Raw genomic sequence first — 16,379 nt, 5'->3', positions numbered from 1 at the left:
GAATATGGCATTCCTGGCTCCCCACACCAGATCTAGCTTCGACTTCCTCCTCTCCCACCCCATGTCTTCAGTTTCAGATTCATGATTCCCACCCCCAAAAAAATCCCACTGGGAACCCCACACATCCCCACCCCACACATTTACTTTCTTCCTCTCCCCCCTCTTCAAAGTGCATTTCCTACAAAAAAATGTGCAATCCATATTAGCAATTATCTCTTAGCTGGGCTACCATGCATAGCTCTCTGTACAAGGTTGGGGCAGGGAGGAGGGAAGGACGGAGCACCCACCCCTCTATGCCTCGCTCAACCTCTTTCCCTCCCGACGCTGCCACCAAGTTGCAAATCACAACCCCCCCACTGGCTTTCAGCCAATTTCCTGCCTGAGTTTCATATATACATATGTACACACACAGAGAGAGAGATACATGGGTGTGTGTATATAGGCATGTCTTAAAGCAGGGAAGTACAGCAGGCAGCAACAAGCTGGTAGGCTGTGTACACAATTTTCTCCAGCCCCGAGGGCGAGTCCAACCCCCACTGCAGGCCAACAAACCAACCAAACCAAACTGAATGAAAAGAGCCTAGCGGTTAGGTCCAACTTTAAGGTAAACATTAAAGTTAGACCTCTGGTCATGGCGGGAGGATGCAGAGGATACCAGATCCACACAACGCGGTCACAAAGCGATCCCCAGCATCCCCCTTCAAGAAACGTTGCCCCAGTTCAACCCACATCGATCCCATGCAGCTTGAGAAAACGTGCTTGTTTTAAACATTCACAGCCAAATTGTTAGCGCCCCCCCCCAAAACCCTCCATCACACCCCACCCCCACCCCACCCAGCCCAGGATTGCACTGTTCCATCATATTCACTTTCCGTGGCTTAAATCCATTCCCATCTCTATCTCCAACCCCCACCCCCCTATGCTGGTCTATCCAACCCATCTTCCCCCCACCCCCATGCCTGGCCCTTTCAAAAGATCACTGTCGGAAGCAAAAGCGTTCCAGACAAAGAGTACAGAAAACAAGCCATGTGCCCTTTCTGTAGTCTTGATAACACCCTCTCTGGGCCCAGGTAACCCCCATCCGAAACACCTTGGGGGTGGGCGGGAGGGAAGAAATACAGGTTAAAAGGTGACCCACATTTTTTCTCTCTCGGGAGAAAGATTGTACTAACTCTGCATCTCGCAGCGAATCCTCTTGACTCGTGGTTCCACGGTCTCTTGGTCATCCTGCCAACATCCCCCCCCCCAGGGAGCTATGGAAAAAACAGGGGGAGGAGTCTGCAGTTGGCCCAGGTGAATTTGTTCTTTCTACTCACAAGAGATGGAAAAACAATCGTGAACTTTTGCAAATACATCCCTTTGGAGAATGCAGCGGGCGGGAGTTTCAGATGGAGAGAGGTTCGTGATGGCAGGACACACCCCCTTCCCCGCCGTCTTCTGTCCATCTTCTGTTGATAGGCGCATAGTGTTTCTGGCTAGAAGTCCCATCCAAGAGCCCCCTGCTTAGGACTGTTCAGTGTGGGGGGGTGTTTGCTGGCAGGAAGGGGCAGTTGTTTGTAACTTTTTCAAAAAGTCTGAACTGCCCCTCTTGCTTTCCGTAGTTCCATAGTCTCTCGCAATGTTGTCATTAAGTTTCTCTGGCTCTCTTTGCGTTGCCGCCAAAGGTTTGGGCCGAAGGGGTGGAGGGGTGGGGGGCTGCATCGCTCTCCTCGAAGAAAGCCCATCGCCCGAGAGGGAAGGGAGGTGAAGATCCAGCAAGCGGCAACTAACCTAAATACCAGGACTGGGAGAAGACAGCAAAGAGAGAACGGTTTGATAGGGAACGGTTTTGCCTTCCTGGCGTCCTCCCACCTGCAAATATTCACCCACAATGCCCTTTAATTGGGATGGGGGGAATTCGATTTCACTGCTTCTGCAGGAAAGAAGCCCAGAAGCAGGTACACAAACAGAATAGCCCTCCCCTGATATCACCAGTATCTGGAACTCAGAGATACACTGCTTCTGAATATGGAGGTTCTACTTATCACTCCTTTCAAAGGAAGAACAAGAGTTGGTTTTTATATGCTGACTTTCCCTACCACTTAAGGAAGAATCAAACTGGCTCAAACCGGTTTACAATCACCTTCCCCTCCCCACAACAGACACCCTGTGAGGGAGGTGGGGCTGAGAGAACTCTAAGGGAGCTGTGACTAGCCCAAGGTCACCCAGCTGGCTTCGTGTGGAGGAGTGGGGAAACCAATCCAGTTCACCAGATCAGCCTCCGCCGCTCCTGTGGAGGAGGAGGAGGGAATCAAACCCAGTTCTCCAGATCAGAGTCCACCGCTCCAAACCACCGCTCTTAGCCACTACACCACGCCGGCTCTCCTACACACAGGAGGAAAACTCATAATTTCTGCAGGCCCAGCCTTAGCCAAGGAGCCCGAGGAGAACACCAACCCCTCCCGCGGCTTCTCTGATTGGGACCCCTATAATTTCTCGCTTAGTTTTAGGAGAGGGAAACCAGAGAGAGGCCGCTTGTCCTCGGTGCCACACCGAGAGCCCGCCGCCCACAGAAACGGCACTGAGGGTGTGGTTACGGCCCGGCTGGCCTTTGGTGTGGCTTGCGTGGGAAGCGATCCTCAATGGTGTGGCTGTGTTTGTGAGCAGTTGGGCAGCGTCAGTCGGCCTTTTCAGACCTGCTTGGCGCTCTCCTGCGACCCTGCTCACGACAAAAGACCCCTGCTTACAAAATCTCTTGCAAAAAAAAAGCAGAGGGTGGTTATATCGTGGTGGGAGGGGGTTGTGAATGTGTTGACGTTCCCTTATTGTAATGTATAGTATTTTTGACATGATCCCTTAAGGAAAAAGCCTTTACTTTGGGTTTCACTTTTCACTTGTTTTCTTGGTTGCTGGCTTTGGCTGCTTATGGCCTAGCAGTGCCCAGATGGAAATAGGGTTGCCAGGTCCCTCTTCGCCACCGGCTGGGGAGGGAGGGGTTTGGGGAGGGGAGGGACTTCAATGCCATAGAGTCCAGTTGCCAAAGTGGCCGTTTTCTCCAGGGGAACTGATCTCTATCAGCTGGAGATCAGTTGTAATACCAGGAGATCTCCAGCCGCCACCTGGTGGTTGGCAACCCTAGACGGAAAAAAGGGGGGGGAGACCCAACCTGAAAACAAAGTTGGGTACCCGAAAGGGTGGGTGAAACAAGAGGAGGAGGAGGAGGAGGAGGAGGAGGAGGAGGAGGAGGAGGAGAAGAAGAAGAAGAAGAAGAGAGTTGGTTTTTATATGCTGACTTTCTCTACCGCTTAAGGAAGAATTCAAACCAATTTACAATCTCCTTCCCTTCCCCTCCCCACAACAGGCACCCTATGAGGTAGGTGGGGCTGAGAGAGATCTAAGAGAGCTGTGAGTAGCCCAAGGTCACCCAGCTGGCTTGATGTGCAGGAGTGGGGAAACCAACCCGGCTCACCGGATTAGCGTCCGCCGCCCATGTGGAGGGGTGGGGAATCAAACCCGGTTCTCCAAATTAGAATCTGCCGACCATGTGGAGGAGTGGAGAATCAAACCTGGTTCTCCAGATTAGTCTGCCGCTCATGTGGAGGAGCAGGGAGTCAAACCTGGTTTCCCAGATTAGAGTCCGCTGCTCACATGGAGGGGGAATCAAACCTGATTCACTAGATTAGCGACCGCCGCTCTTAACCCCTACACCAAGCTGACTCTCAGGGCACCCCAATTCCCATAGAAGGCTCAGACTTTTGCAAGGGCGAGAACAGGAGAGCAGGTCAAAAGAGCGACGGCTGCTACAGCCCGGCAGCCTCTGGCGCCAAAGGAGAAAGGATTTGTGTTTTGATAGCTGCCAAACTCCTGGCTGAGGACGAGAGGCCATAAACATGGTGAAGGAGTTCCTCGGGAACCCAGACTGTAGAAGCGGCTGAAAACTCCAGGGCTGCAAATAATTCATGAGTTTGGGCCTCCAAGCGGGCGGGCCAAACTTCAAAGGAAGGCTCAGCACGGTTTTCTTGGCAGGGGGCACAGCCGAAGAAGGATGAGATCTTTACTAATGCAACGGACCGTGGGGTGGGGGGTGGAGGTGGGGAGGACACGAAAGGACCTCAAGGTCAGCAGCGGCTCCTTGATTGGTTGCCTGACCTCTTCCGTGAGATTAGGGTTGCCAGGACCCTCTTTGCCACCGGCGGGAGGTTTTCGGGGTGGAGCCTGAGGAGGGCGGAGTTTGGGGAGGGGAGGGACTTCAAGGCCATAGGGTCCAAATGCCAAAGTGGCCATTTTCTCCAGAGAAACTGATCTCGATCGTCTGGAGACCAGTTGCAATAGCAGGAGGTCTCCAGCTAGTACCCGGAGGTTGGCAACCCTAAGTGAGATGCTTCCGGTTGGGCCCCTGCCCCATACCCCCCCGGAAGCCCCCTGTCCCCAGTCATGCTAAGCTGATGAGATGTCAACCCTGCCATTTTGCCCATCTCCAGAAGGGGGCAGTAGAGGCCTCTCCTACATCAGCAGGCCACTGATGGGGGGGGGGGGTCAATGGTTACGAGGGCCGGATATGAAATAAATGCCACATGGTCGGGCCGGGCCATGCCTCGCCAGCCCAGATCGAGAGTGTGGAGCGGGTGGCTGCCTTGGCCGTCTCACGAGCCGGATAAGAGCTCTCAAGGGGGCGAATCTGGCCCGTGGGCCTTATGTTGAAAGAAGAAGAGTTGTTTTTTATATGCCAACTTTCTCTACCATTCACGGAAGAATCAAACCGGCTGACACTCACCTTCCCTTCCCCTACCCACAGCAGTTACCCTGTGAGATAGGTGGGGCTGAGAGAGCTCTTAATAGAACTGTGACTAGCCCAAGGTCACCCAGCTGGCTTAAGAACACAAGAAAAGCCCTGCTGGATCAGACCAAGGCCCATCAAGTCCAGCAGTCTGTTCACACAGCGGCAAACCAGGTGCCTCTAGGAAGCCCACAAACAAGTTGACTGCAGCAGCATTATCCTGCCTGTGTTTCACAGTACCTAATATCATAGGCCTGCTCCTCTGATACTAGAGAGAATAGGGATACAGCATGAGCCGTATCCATTTTAACTAATAGCCATGAATACCCCTTTCCTCCATGAATATGTCCACTCCCCTCTTAAAGCCTTCCATGTTGGCACCCATCACCACATCCTGGGGCAGGGAGTTCTACAATTTAACTATGCGTTGTGTGAAAAAATACTTCCTTTTATCTGTTTTGAATCTCTCACCCTCCAGCTTCAACAGATGACCCTGCGTTCTAGTATTATGGGAAAGGGCTTCAGGTGTAGGAGTGAGGAAACAATTCCAGTTCACCAGATTAGCCTCCACCGTTCATGTGGAGGAGTGGGGAATCAAACCCCGTTCTCCAGATCAGAGTCCACTGCTCCAAACCACCGCTCTTAACCACTACACCCCGCTGGCTCCCATGCTGGTTTGACACCCCTGCCATAGACCAAACGGTTACCCTGACCAGGAGTGTCTTCATCATCCCTCTCATCTGTTCAGTTTTGGAATCCCTTTTGCAAAATTTAATAATAACGGCAGCCATAGCCCATTTTCCAACTTCACATGTCCAATCCATCTCAGCAATGATCGTTTTGCACGCTTGGATTTGTAAATCTTAATTTATTCATGCCATAGACAAGCAAATTTATACTTGTGGAAGCTTTCTGAACGATGTGTTGAGAGAACTGGAATAGACTAATGTGTCAAAAATCGAACCAACTCGAGTGAGCCAGAATTAAATGGCGCTCCAAGGGGTGACAGCGCATGAAAGTGGGTGTACGCATGAAGCGAGGCCAGTATTGTCTCAGATTGGCAGGGGTTCTCCAGGGTCATAGAACCATAGAACAGAATCATAGAGTTGGAACGGACCACCAGGGTCATCTAGTCCAACCCCCTGCCCAATGCAGGAAACTCACAACTACCTCCCCCCCACACACACCCCAGTGACCCCTACTCCGTGCCCAGGGGATGGCAACAAAAACCCTCCAGGATCCCTGGCCAATCTGGCCTGGAGGAAAATTGCTTCCTGACCCCCAAAAGTGATGATTGGCATGTAAGAAAGGGCCACGAGAGCCAAACACTGGCGCAACCCTTCCTGCCCTCCCTCTTACGATATTGGCCTAAGTTCACAGAATCAGCATTGCTGACAGATGGCCATCTAGCCTCTGCTTAAAAACCTCAAAGGAGAGCCGGCGCACCACCCGAGGAAGCCTGTTCCGCTGAGGAACAGCTGTAACTGTTAGAAAGTTCTTCCTAATGTTTAGCTGGTGTTGAGTTGTTTTCTGTTGCCCCAGAAGGTTGGACCAAAACCAACGGGTTGAAATTAAATCAAAAGAGTTTCCGTCTAGACATTAGGAAGAATTTCCTAACAGTTAGAGCGGTTCCTTAGTGGAACAGGCTTCCTCGGGAGGTGGTGAGCTCTCCTTCCCTGGAGGTTTTTAAGCAGAGGTTAGACGGCCATCCGTCAGCAATGCTGATTCTATGACCTTGGGCAGATGATGAGAGGGAGGGCATCTTGGCCATCTTTTGGGCATGGAATAGGGGTCACTGGGGGTGTGGTGGGGGGAGGTAGTTGTGAATTTCCTGCCTTGTGCAAGGGGTTGGACTAGATGACCCTGGTTGTCCCTTCCAACTCTATGATTCTATGATCAAGGAAATGGCAAAATGGCAACCCCCTGCCAGCACCACAACCCAATCCAGATCCTCTCCCCCACGCTGCTTTTTGGTGCCAATTATATATCTTGAGCGCCAATCGTGTAATTCCTACGTGATTTGTTTGGCTCCACAATATCGGGGTGGGGGTGGGGGAACAGCACTCAGGCGCGAGGCTTGTGAGTTTCACTACAGGCTGTCCTTGGATACCAGGAGGGAGGTGGAACTGTCGCACGAGGATTCCTACTGTACTCAGCCTGCATTTTTGCACCATCAGCACTTCCAGGCCGGCGAGAGCAGTTCAGCTCTCCCTCAGTCTGATCCCCCCCCCCCAACCTGCGCAAGGAGAGCCCATCCGCCCCTTTGCCGCAGGCTGCTGACAGATCAGACGCATTTTCCCGCTGCTGGGAAATTACGAACCACAGAATGGAGAAAGTAGATGGGCATGAATAGGGTTCACCTGAGTCTCCCCACTCCCAGGAGAGGACAAATCAGTCCACAGCCTGACCTACCTACCTACCTACCTTCCTTCCTTCCCGCCTGCCTGCCTTCCTTCCTTCCTTCCTCCCCCCTCTCTCTGCCCCTTCCTTCCTTTCCCTGTGCCTCTAGTAGTTGTGAATTTGCAGCATTGCTCAGGGGGTTGGACTAGATGACCCTGGTGGTCCCTTCCAACTCTGTGATTCTATTATTCCATATGCAGATATAAAAGCTGATATGGGGGGCTGGGGGGGAGTGAGACTGACAGGGGCCATTCTTCAAACTGGGCAGAGATGGACTGCAGACCTTGTGTGTGTGTGGTGCCCTCTCATTTTCTACACGGGGGGTTTCCCGCCGAGCATGCACGCAACCTGAATCCCTTAACTGATTGTCTTCCCTAGCCCCCCACCCCCAGCTCAAAACAACAGAGGGGGTGCTCAGGTTTTGCACCCCTTTTTGTTTTCGAAGCAAGCTCCCCCGACAGGTGATCTGCCGTCTCCCTAGCCATGCCATCTGTCTTGCAGTGGGCAAGACACCCCCCTCCCCCCCAGCTGTATTGCTCTTGGACGCGACCCCCCAACCCCACAGACTCCTCCAGGTGCTTAGAACATAAGAACATAGATACCAGAACCAACGGGTTTAAATTCAATCAAAAGACAGATGTCTGTCTAGAGTACATTAGGAAGAATTTTCTAACAGAGCGGTTCCTAAGTGGAACAGGCTTCCTCGGGAGGTGGTGAGCTCTCCTACCCTGGAGGTTTTTAAGTAGAGGCTAGATGGCCCTTTATGACCTTAGGCAGATCATGAGAGGGAGGGCACCTTGGTCATCTTCTGGGCATGGGGTAGGGGTCACTGGGGGTGGGGTGGGGAGGTAGTTTGGAATTTCCTGCATTGTGCAGGAGGTTGGACTAGATGACCCTGGTGGTCCCTTCCAACTCTATGATTCTATAAGAAAGGCCATGTTGGATCAGACCAAGGCCCATCAAGTCCAGCAGTCTGTTCACACAGCGGCTAACAGGTGCCTCCAGGAAGCCCGGAGACAAGATGACTGCAGCAGCATTGTCCTGCCTGCGTTCCACAGCACCCAATATAATAGGCCTGCTCCTCTGATCCTGGAGAGAATAGATATTCATCGTGACTAGTATCCATTTTAACTAGTAGCCATGGATGCTCCTCCATGAACATGCCCACTCCCCTCTTAAAGCCTTCCAAGTTGGCAGCCATCACCACATCCTGGGGCAGGGAGTTCCACAATTTAACTATGCATTGTGTGAAGAAATCCTTCCTTTACTTTGTTTTGAATCTCTCACCCTCCAGCTTCAGCAGATGACCCCGCGTTCTGGTCTTATGGGAGAGGGCGAAAAGCTCCTTCCTATCCACTCTCTCCATACCATGAATAATTTTATAGACCTTGATCATGTCTCCCCTTAACCTTAACCTTAACCTTACTCTCTGAGGAGGGTTGCCAACCTCCAGACAAGAGGATCAGAAAGGCCCTGCTGGATCAGACCAAGGCCCATTAAGTCCAGCAGTCTGTTCACACAGCGGCCAACCAGGGGCCTCTGGGAAGCCCACAAACAAGCCGACTACAGCAGCAGCACCCTGCCTGCGTTCCACAGCACCTAAGATAATAGGCCTGCTACTCTGATGCTGGAGAGCACAGGTATGCAGCATGACTAGTATCCATTTTGACTAGTAGCCATGAACACCCCTCTCCTCCATGAACGCATCCACTCCCCTCAAAGCCTTCCAAGTTGGCGGCCAATCACCACATCCTGGGGCAGGGAGTTCCACCGTTGAACCATGCAACGTGTGAAGAAATACTTCATTTGATCTGTTTGGAATCTCTCCCCCTCCAGCTTCAGCAGATGACCCCCCCACCCCGTGTTCTTGTATTATGAGCGAGGGAGAAAGACTTCCAAGCGTGCAACGCTTTCCCGCTAAGCCTACTCATGGAGTCTGAAGCCCAAAGCCTGCTGGCTGCAGGAAAAGGGATAGAAGCAACAACAGTATATTCTAAGATCAGTCCTTGAAACCCATCTGGAGAGCTCGGGGCGGGGTGGGGGGGGTGGGGAGAGATTGCTCTGCCTCTCGCCACACCTTCAACTGAAGCTGTGCCCAACGGCCAGTGCCAGCTGCCAAGAATGGGGGGGGGGAGAGAAACCCCATTGGCTGGCAGCCATCATGTGCAGAGAGCCAGCCAATCCAATCTGGCCGAGAAGGGAGGGAAAGTGCGGGGGGGGGGGCAGGGGAGAGGGAGAAACAGGGCTTAGAGTCGGCCTCCAAACTTGCTTCCTGCCAAGGTTCCCCCCCCTTCTTTCCATTGGCATTTAACGTGTTTTTTTGGGTTTTTTTTTTTGAAAAACCAACAACAGAGCTCTCCCGAGGGGGGTTGGAGAGGTGCCAGGCAGGATCCTGGCAGGACTTGCTTGGCAAAAGCCAGGGAATCAGAGCCAAAACACGGAGACGGAATCCAGGACGAGAAGGGACTGGAAACTGGGGGATGAGAAACTGGGGCAGGAGACCGGAACCCGGATTTTAAAGGATCCCACGACAGCAAAACGGAACCTCCATATTCAGTGCAGTTTACCTCTGAGTTGCAGATGCCCAGGATCAAGCACTGGGCGTGGGGGTGGTGGACAACCTCCCCCCTGCCAGGCATCTGGGTAACGTGTCTTAAAACAGGCTTGGGCAGCTTATAAATGAAGCAGGCGTATTTATGGAAAAGACAGGTCTAGCTATTCAGCGGAACCGACTTAAAACGGAGCCTCCATATTCAGCAGCAGGATACCTGCGAGAACCAGATTCTGGGATCAAAGAGCAGCGGGGGTGGGGGAGCTTTTGTCTGAGAGCTTTGCTGGAGTCAGCTGCCAGGGACATGGCTGGAAACACAACTGCTAGGCTGTTGCCATTAACAAATGAGTAGATCATAGACAAACAGAGAAAGGGTGAGCTAGGCGGTGTGAGCGAAACCGCAGCTCCACCCAGCCATGTGTGTGTAAAGTGTTGTCAGGTCGCAGCAGCCGTATGGCGACCCTTTATGGGGTCTTCAAGGCAAGAGACGAACAGAGGCGGTTTGCCATTGCCTTCGGCTGTGCGGTCACCCTGGTATTCCTTGGTGGTCTCCCATCCAAATTCTAACCAGGGCTGACCCTGCTTAGCTTCCAAGACCAGAGGAGATCGGGCTATACCATGATGCCTCCCCCCCCCCCGCCCGCATCCAGCCATACAACCTTCATATTCTAATAAAGGAATAACTTTCTGGTAGACAGAAGGAGGAGGAGAGGAAGAGGAGGAGGGGGAGGATAGGAAGGAGAAAAAGAAGAGTTGGTTTTTATATGCTGATTTTCTCTACTGCTTAAGGAAGAATCAAACCGACTTACAATCACCTTCCCTCCCCACAACAGACACCTTGTGAGGTAGGTGGGGCCAAGATAGCTGTGACTAGCCCAGCTGGCTTCATGTGTAGGAGTGGGGAAACCAACCTGGTTCACCAGACTAGAGTCCGCCGTTCATGTGGAGGAGTGGGGAATCAAACCCGGTTCTCCAGATCAGAATCCACCGCTCCAAACCGCTATCCCGTCCTGGTTCTCCACAGGCCGTTCCAGCATTTATCAACAAAGCCGGGTGAAGCCTGCACCTGCAGAGGCAGTCTGCCCTAAATACCAGTTGCTGAGGGACAAGCAGGAAGGACTTCTGCCTGTCGGGCTCTCCAAGAGGCTACTGGACGAGACAGAGTCGCCGATCTGAGGCAGCTAGGGATTTTGCCGGACTCACCAAAAAGATTTTGCCAGACTCACCTGGGCCTGATAGATGCTGCCGGGATCTCGTGGTCCTAATCCCACGAAGCGGTTCGCAGGGGGTGTGCCTGGGGCGGAGTAGGCTGCAAGGAGCGGGGTGGGGAAGAAGGGGAAGAAAGGAAGAAAGACTATTTTTCAAACTCAATCAATGCCCAAATCAACGCCAAACCCCACTCCGAATGATCCTGGGGGGTGAGCAAATGTCCCCCATCCACCCACTCTTTCCCTGCTCTGAAATTATAGAATCATAGAATCATAGGCCATTTTTGCAGGGTCAATTTTGATGCTCGCTCACAGCTCTTTTTAAAAATGCGGCTTTAAAAATGCCTTTTCACGGTTCCCACTCAAAAGAAGTTCCACTCCTCCCCCACTCGCCTGCTCCTTTGTTCCTGTTTGCATAGCTATTAGCATGTGCATAGCTAACACACCTCTGTTGTTTTGCATTGTTCCTTGAGGGTGATTCTTTGCGGCAAACACCAAAGGTCGCGTTAAATGGGCTCTTTGGTAATGCCAAGCAGGTAAGCGCCGGCTTCGCAGTCACTTCCGGTACGACGGTTCAGTGTGCAAAATTCAAAACAATATGCGGGGCAATTCAGCCTGGAACGTGCAGCTAATTACCATGCAAAAATGGCCCTCCCTCCCATGAACTGCCCATGGTCTGCTCTGCCCTAGAACCTGGTTTAACTAGGAACACTACGAACATTTAATCCCGGGGATGGGAGCAATGTAGACAGCAGCAGTGTCCAGTTCCTTCAGCACACTGGAACCCCCCCACACGTATATCATGTCACCAATGGGTCACACACATGGAACAAGTGTGGAGAACGCAACAAATTAGGGCAATGGCATTCAGACTCTTCGCATGTGGCATTCTGCTGATGCGCGTAGGCACTCCTCAGAATGAGGGAAAGGGCGCCAGAAACAGCGGGCATGACTATTTTGAGGAAAGGTTGAAGGAGCTGGGTATGTTTAGCCTGGAAAGGAGAGGACTGAGAGGAGATATGATAACCATCTTCAAGTACTTGAAGGGCTGTCATAGACAGGATGGTGCCGAGTTGTTTTCCTGTTGCCCCAGAAGGTCGGACCCAAACCATCGGGTAAAAATTAAACCAAAAGAGTTTCCGTCTAGACATTAGGAAGAATTTTCTAACAGTTAGAGCGGTTCCTCAGTGGAACAGGCTTCGTCGGGAGGCGGTAAGCTCTCCTTCCCTGGAGGTTTTGAAGCAGAGGCTAGATGGCCATCTGTCGGCAATGCTGATTCTGTGACCTTAGGCAGATGATGAGAGGGAGGACATCTTGGCCATCTTCTGGGCATGTAGTAGGGGTCACTGGGGGTGTGTGGGGGGAGGTAGTTGTGAATTTCCTGCATTGTGCAGGGGGTTGGACTAGATGACCCTGGTGGCCCCTTCCAACTCTATGATTCTACGATTAGGTATGCTCACATTTTCAATATGCAATATGACAATCAGTAAAGAGGGATGCAGGAAGATTTTGAATGAAGGAGAAGGACCAAAATCTATGGCAGACTATGGGTGCATGCACTCTGTCCCAAATTCAGATTTATTTATTTTTTAAAAAGGGAATCTAGGAGGATTCCACACATGCCAATTCCAGAAACAAGAGAGGAGACCATCTAGGGAGAAACCCCAAGAATTTCAGGTGACTCCTTCCTTCTTCTACCTCAATTTTGCAAGAAGGAAAAACACCTGATCACAGTGTACCATCAGTTCTTAACCAAAAAGTCTTCACTAGTATTTTTTTTTTTAATCCTTAAACTGTTTGAGCATGTGCATTTCTTCCATTCTGGAGCTGCGTCTCTATATCCTGGAAAGCGATGCATCTTTCGCAAACTGCTTTTGATGCTTAAACGCTTGGTTTGGCAGTGCCCTAGAAACTGTGAGAACTGCCCACTTACTTCCTTTGCTAACGGGAAGACGAGTAATAATTTGCCTTAAAAACAAACGAGGAAGTGGAGATTGCGAGGAAACTGCATTTTGCAGACTGGTGGTACGCTCGAGCTAGTGTGGCACAGTGATTAAGGCATCGAACTAGGATGTGGGAAACCCAGGTTCGAATCCCTGCTGGACCATGGAAACGTGCTGGGCGACCTCGGGCCAGTCACACACCCCCAGCCTCGACCCTGGCAAATATTTGGATGGGAGGGGCTTCCATCGAAGCCCAGTATTTGCACAGCCCTCAATTCGCGAGTCGGGATTTGATCATTTCGATACAAGTCTGTTGGATCCTGTGGGACAACCGAAAACCTCCCAATGTTCAAAGAAAATCCATCTCGAAGGGGGATAGTTTCTTTCTGGAGCTGTTCAAAATCCCACCCACTCCCACAACCAGTTGCTTGTGGATAGCCCTGTATTTCTAAGCAGCCTTTCACTCAAATAATTCCAAAGGGAAGAATTGCAGCGAAAACAAATTAAAACCATGGCAGTAAAAGCAGGGGCGGGGAGGGGGAGAAATAAACGCATGAACACATGAAGCTGCCTTGTACCGAATCAGACCCTGAGTCCATCAAAGTCAGTATTGTCTCTGATCTGGAGAACCGGGTTTGATCCCCCACTCCTCCACACGAGCGACGGAGGCTAATCTGGTGAACCGGTTTGGTTTACCCACTCATCCACATGAAGCCAGCTGGGTGACCTTGGGCTAGTCACAGATCTCTCAGCCCCACCTACCTCATGTGGAGGAGCGGGGAATCAAACCTGGTTCCCCAGATCAGAGTCCACTGCTCCAAACCACCGCTCTTAACCACTACACCACGCTGGCTCCCAAGAAGGAAAAGCCAATGATTCCACTATGGCCCACGTGAGCCGCTAAGTCACGGCCTCCTTTCCCGTTTCCATTTAAAGACTTTAAAGGGCCATGGGGGATTTAAAAAAAAATTAAAGTTAGGCTTTATCAACAGAGAGTGCTTTTCAGGCGCTGAAAATTCCCAGACCTAAAAATTCTGCCCGAAATATTTCTTAAAACAAACATTTCCCCCCCCCTTCAGGCAAAACGATAAAGCCTAGCCTGTAGAAGACCTGAAGTCGACATTAAAACAGAAATTTATACAGTGCATGTCCCTAATCTTGCAGCCCTAAAATTTGGAGGTAGGAAGAAGACGAAGAGTTGGTTTTTATATGCCAACTTTCTCTACCACTTAAGGGAGACTCAACCCGGCTTACAATCCCCATCCCTTCCCCTCCCCACAACAGACACCCTGTGAGGTAGGTGGGGCTGAGAGAGCTCTAAGAAAGCTGTGACTAGCTGGCTTCATGTGGAGGAGCAGGGAAACTACACCATGCTGGGGGGGGGGGAAGAAGAGTCGGGAACCTGGGCAGACTCCAGAAATCCCGGAGTTCCAGGATTGTTTGTTTTTATTCAGATATACCCAAGCCAACATGGCAAATTTCGGCTCAGGTATTTCAGATGTGTGGAGGCAGTCAATGGCAAACCACCTCCGAATGTCTCTTGCCTTGAGAACGCTATAGGGTTACCATTAGAAGAGGAAGAAGAAAAAGAGTAGGTTTTTATATGCCAATTTTCTCTACCTTTTAAGGAGAATCAAACTGGCTTACCATCTCCTTCCCTTCCCCTCCCCACAACAGACACCTTGTGAGGTAGCGGGCTGAGAGAGTTCTGAAAGAACCGTGACTGGCCCAAGGTCACCCAGCAGGCTCCATGTGGAGGAGTGGGGAAACCAACCCAGTCCTCCAGATTAGAGTCCGCCGCTCATGTGGAGGAGCGGGGAATCAAACTCAGCTCTCCAGAGTAGAGTCCACCGCTCCTAACCATTACACCAAGCTAGCTCTCAAGTCAGCTGTGACTTGATGGCAAAGACAAAAAAACCCTCCAGCTTTACGTCCCTACGAGACATCACTTGGTGATTGGCTGTGCACATCGATGGTCCTGGGTTCGGTCCCCCCACATTTTCAGTTAAAGGGTGTCAAGCAGTTGCTCAGAAAGACCGTGTCCCACCTGAGAGGCTGGAGAGCAGCTGCTAGTCTGCAGAGGCAAACAGTTCACGGCATCCTTCCCAGAATCCTAATCCATAATGCCCCCCCAATTGGAAGATCCCGTCAGCGGTCTCCAACGCTACCCTCTGAGACCTTTGTCGGGATCTTCCAATTGGGGGGGGGGCATTATGGATTGGGATTCTGGGAAAGATGCAGTGAACCGTTTTGCCCCTGTTTCCCTGACAGAAGAAAAAGGCACAATAAGGTATTTATTTTCCTGCTAGGACTTCAAGCAGCTTGGTGTGTGCCGGAGGGTGGGGGGAGCATTTTCAATCCAGGAAATGGAAGGGAGGTTACCCCCTGGTCCCTAGTGTCCCGGGGCCTTCCCCAAGTTCTGAGTTCAAAAGTGGGGGGGAGATCAATACACCACCCCAGTATGCAATGCATCCTGGTAAATTTGCTTTTTGAGATTGCGCCGATTGTTTTTCGGCCAAGGGCAGGTGGGGAACCAGGAAGGTATGTGAGAGAGGAATCTAAGGAAGGCAGAATCCTGCAGACTAACTCGGCTCCAAACAAATCTGTGCTGTCATGAGGACCAAAAACTTGCTTTGTGCCATTAAAGCAGTAATTTTGGGGGAATATAAAATCCAGCCCCAGAAACCAGATCCTGGCCTATCAACCCTCCTCCCAAACTTTATACAGCACCTCTACACACACACACAATCACACACCCCAATTATCTTCCAAATGCAACAGCATCACACGCTCCTCCAAGTCTGCAAATATGTATGATTCGCTCAAGGTCACGGAGCGATTCTGGGCCAAAGGAAAGGACAGAAGCCGGGTCAACCCACCCATTCCCTCTGTGGTTTGTATATACAGGGAGGAAGAGGAGGAAGATAAAGGCAGAGAGGATGAGCTTTTCGGGAAAGCAACCGGCACGAATCCCCAGACCTGACGGGTCCCTGCAAGCATTGTATCTGGTCTAGCTTTCCTTCAGAGAGAGGGACCAAGGGAAGCCCCCAAAACATGCAATTCTGAGCCGAAGCGCAGAGCCCTGCAAGACCTTAGTTTCTCTTCAACTGAAGATAACCGACATAAGCTTTGACAAAAAGAAAAAGAAAAAAATAAAACATTCCGGGCACTTTCACACATGCTGAATAATGCCCTTTCAATCCACTTTCCATGCACTTTAACAATCGTTTGCAAGTGGGTTTTGCCCTTTCACACAGTTAAATCCAGCTGCGAAGTGCATGGAAAGTGGATTGAAAGGGCATTATTCAGTATGTGTGAAAGCCCCTAAAATGAAGCATAATTACAGGCTGATTGAGGTTGAGATAAACATGCTGCCCGATTGGTTAAAATAAGTGTGTTGGGAAATACCTTAACTCTCTAGTAAGAAGAGAAGTGAAATAAGTTTTGCTGAAACTCATCTGTCAAAGAATGGTAAAGGTCCTTGCAAGAACTCAGCTGCTTGGCACGTTTGGATAAGGAGA

The 16,379-nt window shown here is 51.1% G+C and overlaps 1 protein-coding gene across 2 annotated transcripts in view; it reads right to left on the bottom strand.

Moving 5' to 3' along the window:
• Positions 1-1,702: 1,702 nt before the first annotated feature.
• Positions 1,703-16,379, bottom strand: part of NFIC (nuclear factor I C) — a 133,693-nt gene continuing 119,016 nt past the window's right edge. For both annotated transcript variants that reach the window (XM_056844612.1, XM_056844613.1), the window contains 2 exons: positions 10,934-11,016; positions 1,703-1,783 (listed from right to left, as the gene is read on the bottom strand). In XM_056844612.1, coding sequence (XP_056700590.1) covers positions 1,766-1,783; positions 10,934-11,016 — 101 coding nt within the window. In that variant the 3' untranslated portion in view covers positions 1,703-1,765. The remainder of the gene's footprint in view (positions 1,784-10,933; positions 11,017-16,379) is intronic.

The sequence above is a fragment of the Euleptes europaea genome, chromosome 2 (assembly GCF_029931775.1).
Source record: "Euleptes europaea isolate rEulEur1 chromosome 2, rEulEur1.hap1, whole genome shotgun sequence".
Taxonomy (NCBI): Eukaryota; Metazoa; Chordata; class Lepidosauria; order Squamata; family Sphaerodactylidae; genus Euleptes; species Euleptes europaea.
Note: the sequence above shows the minus strand (reverse complement) of the source record. Positions and strands in the feature narration are given on the sequence as shown.